Raw genomic sequence first — 5,058 nt, 5'->3', positions numbered from 1 at the left:
TTTCATCATCTCCAAGACCATCATTACTAGCACTACAACCATTGTTTCTCATCTTGACCTGTCTGAATCTTTTAGTAGCAACACCCAAATTTCGTTTATGACATCTTCTTTGGTATTTCAAACGATTGATGCATATTAGAGAAGAACGATGGGTACCCAACAATGTCGACATTGAAGACAAGAGGATTAAACTTGAGCTGAAAGGATTAGAACGAAGAAAAGGAAGAAAACAGAGTCATCTCATTTCAAAAACATGGACCGAAGTATCAACAACTTATACATCCTAAAATGGAGTCATTTCTATTAAAAAAACATGCACCAGAATGAGCTTGTTCTAAAATCATGGTGATCTTCGGTTATTGCCACCACCATCATCGTCATCTTCTTAATCTCAAATTCAAATTTCTCAATCTATGAGGTCGCCTTAATTTAACTCATTTAGCTCTAATAAGCCAAAGAAGACATACCACTTTGATCGCTGATTAAAGCCCTAAGGTAGATGATGGTTGTGACGGTGGCTTGTGACGATAAAAACTTGGACGGTGGTTGTGTAGGTCGGAAAAGATGAAGATGGTGATGATAATGGTGGTGGCAGTCGATGAAGGGGAATGGTTTCACAGAAGAAAGAAAAGAAGGTATTCAGATGAAAATTAAAATGTAAATTAGAGTTTTTTTTGTCCTGATTCACATTTGTGATTCATACAACTTGCATTTAACTAGAAGTTAACGTTTTCATCCACGTCGGGATGTAAATCAAAAGTTAAAAAAAAAAATTGGTGTGTAGTCCTAATATCGATATAAAAGGGGAGGGGGGTCAATGTTAAAATCATAAATAAGAGCATTTTTATCCTGATTCACATGTGTAATTCGCACAACTGACATTTAACTAGAAGTTAACGTTTTCCGTCCACGTGGGGGTGTAAATCAAAAGTTTTACAAAAACGGGGGTGTAGTCCTAATATCGATATAAAAATGGGGTAAATGTCAACATTTCGCAATTTTAAAACATAAAATTTTATTAGTAGTTGTAATTTTCTATTCATATTATCGAATTTAAATTCTAACTTCAAACGAGTCAACTTTTTATATAGTTTGAATCAAAATCTTAGATACGTACTTCACACACGTACAAAATAAAATAAATTTGGACTGGGAGCCCATAATTTGGGAGACTCTCCAAGAATTAAAAACCTAAAAGACTCCAAAAACTAAGAGGCTCCTAAGATGGGATGGGATCAAGAAAACATCTCATTTGAGAGTCTCTACTCTTAAACCTTCAAATGTTGGTCGATTCAATAAATCTATATAATCTTTTCACCGCCTAAAAGGCTATCGATTTTCTCTATCCATTTTATTTTATAGCTTCTTATGTTACACCTTACCCATAACGAATGTATAATGTCAAATCCAAGATTTACTTTGGTTTGGATGTGTTGTTCCAAAAATGCATCCCCATCTTAATATGCATTATGTAGAAATTGGGTTTCTTTTTTTTGTTGAAACAAGAAACTGGGTTAATTGAGTCAAGGTAAACTTCCTCTACTTCATCATCTTTCCCAAGCAAGCCTTTCCTCATTGACCCCTAATTCAGCCTCTACAAGCTTCCTAAAGGTTTTTTTTTTTTTTGGATAAGATAGCTTGCCATATCATATATCAGGTAATAGGGTTTACAAGAGTTTTGTTCTTATAGAAAGAACTCAAAATCGGAGGAACGAAGTCCCAACAATTAGATAAGTGTTGTGCTCGGGTTGTTCGAGCTAAAACTTCAGCCACCCTAAAGGGTATTTTTATAAAAGAAAGTCTTCTCCTTTTTTGTAACAAATCTATTTTAAATGTACTTGAACTTTTTAAGTGTTTGGTCTATGAGTCCTCATAGTAGAACTTCAACCTTTTTATATGCTTTTCCCCAAAAAAAAACCAATTAGCCTCCTATTATGTTACCAGACCCGAAGCATTTGATCATCTACATGAAATTAAATGACGTTTTGAAAAGTATAGCCAAAAAAGAATGAAACTTTGTTGTTACATATAAAGTTTCGTGAAGACGGATCGACACACGGCCACAAGATCAAAAGCGAAAATTCCAAAAATTTCCTGGTCTTGGGTCGTAACAGTCGCCAACAACAATATAGTTTCCATACTGTGGATAACCATTGCAACAATATTGGATTGGTGGAACTGGTTCAGGTTTAACTTCAGGTTTGACTTCGGGTTTGACTTCTGGTTTGACTTCTGTAACAGTAAGGATGGTTGCTTTCCCAACTTTCTTCCTCAAAATTGATGTCAACTTAACTGTATCAACTTGCTCTCCTACCACTACCAATTGATCTTGATCTGTCCCTCCTATTTCCATTTGATTCACCCCTGCATTATTGTTGGAAATTACATCATTTTGTTTTGACATAGACTATAAGAGTTATTACAACAAGACATTGATACATTGTAAAGAGATAATACAATACAACAACAAGATTTTAGAATTGAATAAACATTATAATCGTCTGATTTGTAAAACATCCTGAGCCTTTTAAAGGCCATATATGGACCCTTAAAGGTCATGTTAAGAGCTTAAGGCCCACTGATGTGGTATGACAAGATTTCTAAAGCATGGGAAAAGAATGGATATTAGAAAGTCTGAGTCAGACTATATTAGTTGTCAGGGTTGCGTTAGCAAAAGAAAATTGGGAAGTTTTATAAGGCTTCCCCAATTTTGTTAAAAGACCTCCTCATGATCCATTTTACTTGCTAAATTATCACTGAGGGGAGGCCTTTTAACAAAAATGAGGGGGCCCTATAAAATCTCCCTATTTTTGTTACTATACCACATATCAGTCTTACAAAATTACTCCAAGGGGTTGGTAATGTGTTATTTAGTCGTTTCAACAAAAAAAAAAGTGTTATTTAGTCTAGGATGACAACATGATATCGACTGTCGCCTTTATCAATCACAAAATAAATCAAGTCACCCTCATAGTAAAAAAAAAACAAATATTAAATAATAAATAAATAATTCAAGTTGCCCTCCTAGGTAGTCAAGTCAACAAATAATATAAAAAAGTAAGAAAATGACACAACGCGCGGCTAGTCTCCGACTGAATCACGGGCGGGTGACGTAGCCGGACAAAATCTAGTTAGAGAAAGTGTTTAGCTTTCTCTCCCTTGATTTTGACTGCCCACGTCACCAGGTCGGGATTTAGTCGGGAGACCAGTCGGACATAGCATTATGGCTGAAAAAATTATTGGTTCTAACGAGCTCATGTTTAGATCGGAAGAAACTCATCCTCATGGCTCATGATGCTTGGTTCTATGACTTCTATCTAATATCTTTTCCCATTTTCATTTTTCAGTAAAATAAGACACATAATTGGAACCCTAGCTATAGTTCAATGATAAGTTTGAGTGAGACATACCATCTGTAACAGCAGCAATTTGGAGAGCTTTAGACCTGCATTTCTTGCAATGCATATGTACCTTTATCACAATTTTTTGCTGCATATCCCAAACATCTTAAGATCAATATTTTCATAATCTTTTTACGATAATTGGGAGGCCAGATTTTCGGCCGCTTATCATTTTGCCATAAAGGAAACCAAATATAAATACACAAGAATTTAAACCCTGATTTAATTTAATATGTATACAAAGATAGATAGAAAAATATGAAGACATTAACAAACCTTCATGTTTATGTATTCAATATAAGATGTGGATCTTGATTGAATTGAAGTGTTAGTGTATAAGAAGGTTAATGCATAGTGAGGGTTTACATAGAAGTATATATAAGAAGATAAAGAAAGACCTAGAATTTAGAAAGAGAAAAAGTTGTAAGGAAGGAGGGAGGAAGATCAGAAGACTAACTTCCATTCCCAATTACCTACCCTCACCATTGGTTAACATAGGATGGGTCCTTCTATTAACCTAACTTTGACCAATCAGCATTCTTACTAGTAAACACAAATTTTAGACTTGGACATACTTGGCAGATATATAGGACTAAACTAGACTTTTTTTTTTTTTTTTTGAGAAGGATAATAATGATGGAATAAAATTCAAATTTCACATGACTTTGATTACATCACGTGATTGCAAAATTAAATTACTTGATGATGATTAAAGTAGCTCTTAAATGACATAAATATAAATACTTGGACCTTTCAAGGACATAGCAATGTCGTAATGGCCATAGCGAGACCCTTAAAGGTCATGATAAGACCTAACCTCTTAGATTTCAGAGCTATCTAATCAATTATTTGAGTATCTGGAGAGGTCCTCAAACTGTCGGTTTGAAATTGTTCATCGAATTCCATAACTTCTTGTCAATTCCCTCTCTTTTGCATGTCATTTTTACTACAAATCAAATGTTGCAAATGATCGAGTAATGCTGATTTCATCTTCTTCCCGAATAATCTGTCCATCAATGATGATTAATTCTAGAATCTCCATAATAACCGACTTTTTCTTGATCATATACTTGTAAAGAATGGGATGAGGTTTTCGAAGTATTGTAAAGCATTAATAATATCACTATTGTTTGACTCAAATAGTCTCTTAATTTGATCTCAATATTTTTTTCTAGCCATAGCGACTAAGAGGATTCACTTCACTAAAGTCATTCACCAACTCACGAGTCATTTAAAGAGAGAAAAGCAAATGCAAAGAAATTCATCAATGGCTATGTTCAAAATTGACGACATGCTAGAGATATGTATAATTCAAATAATAAATACTGGTATATCTTCAATTTAAGAGAACCGATTTGAAATTCGAGATATTTGACAAATATCTTTACCGGTTAATATATCAGACCGTCGGGAGATACATCAAGAAAAACACAAACAGAAAAAACATAGTGCCAACGATAATGATGATGAATCTGATGATGGTTCGTCAAGAATGGAAGAGTGATCTTCCTCCGATAACCGACTTTCTCCCCTTCTTATATACTTCTTCTACCTCCCCCATCTACTCCAAAAAATTGAAATTAGATGGAAGAAACTAATTAAAAAGAGAAATTCTATTCATCCCTCCATTTTGGTCCCTCCCCCAGCCCTTCGTCGA

At 34.4% G+C, this 5,058-nt stretch overlaps 1 protein-coding gene across 1 annotated transcript; it reads right to left on the bottom strand.

Annotated features, from left to right (window-relative positions):
• Positions 1-1,995: 1,995 nt before the first annotated feature.
• LOC147556075 (heavy metal-associated isoprenylated plant protein 47-like) lies at positions 1,996-3,885 on the bottom strand. The gene is made up of 3 exons (XM_086663327.1): positions 3,678-3,885; positions 3,411-3,489; positions 1,996-2,364 (listed from the first exon to the last, which is right to left on the bottom strand). Exons 1-3 carry the CDS (start codon positions 3,681-3,683, stop codon positions 2,069-2,071), a joined length of 381 nt encoding a protein of 126 aa, XP_086519453.1. The 5' UTR covers positions 3,684-3,885; the 3' UTR covers positions 1,996-2,068.
• Positions 3,886-5,058: the final 1,173 nt, after the last annotated feature.

Source organism: Eschscholzia californica, unplaced genomic scaffold, assembly GCF_041429995.1.
Source record: "Eschscholzia californica isolate CP2 unplaced genomic scaffold, dmEscCali1.0.p SCAF_2, whole genome shotgun sequence".
Classification (NCBI taxonomy): domain Eukaryota; kingdom Viridiplantae; phylum Streptophyta; class Magnoliopsida; order Ranunculales; family Papaveraceae; genus Eschscholzia; species Eschscholzia californica.
Note: the sequence above shows the minus strand (reverse complement) of the source record. Positions and strands in the feature narration are given on the sequence as shown.

Bases quoted from the DNA above. Each gene is read 5' to 3' on its own strand.
- LOC147556075 (XM_086663327.1), bottom strand. The intron at 2,365-3,410 runs GTATGTCTCACT...ACAATAATGCAG, and splicing joins AATTGCTGCTGTTACAGATG to GGGTGAATCAAATGGAAATA.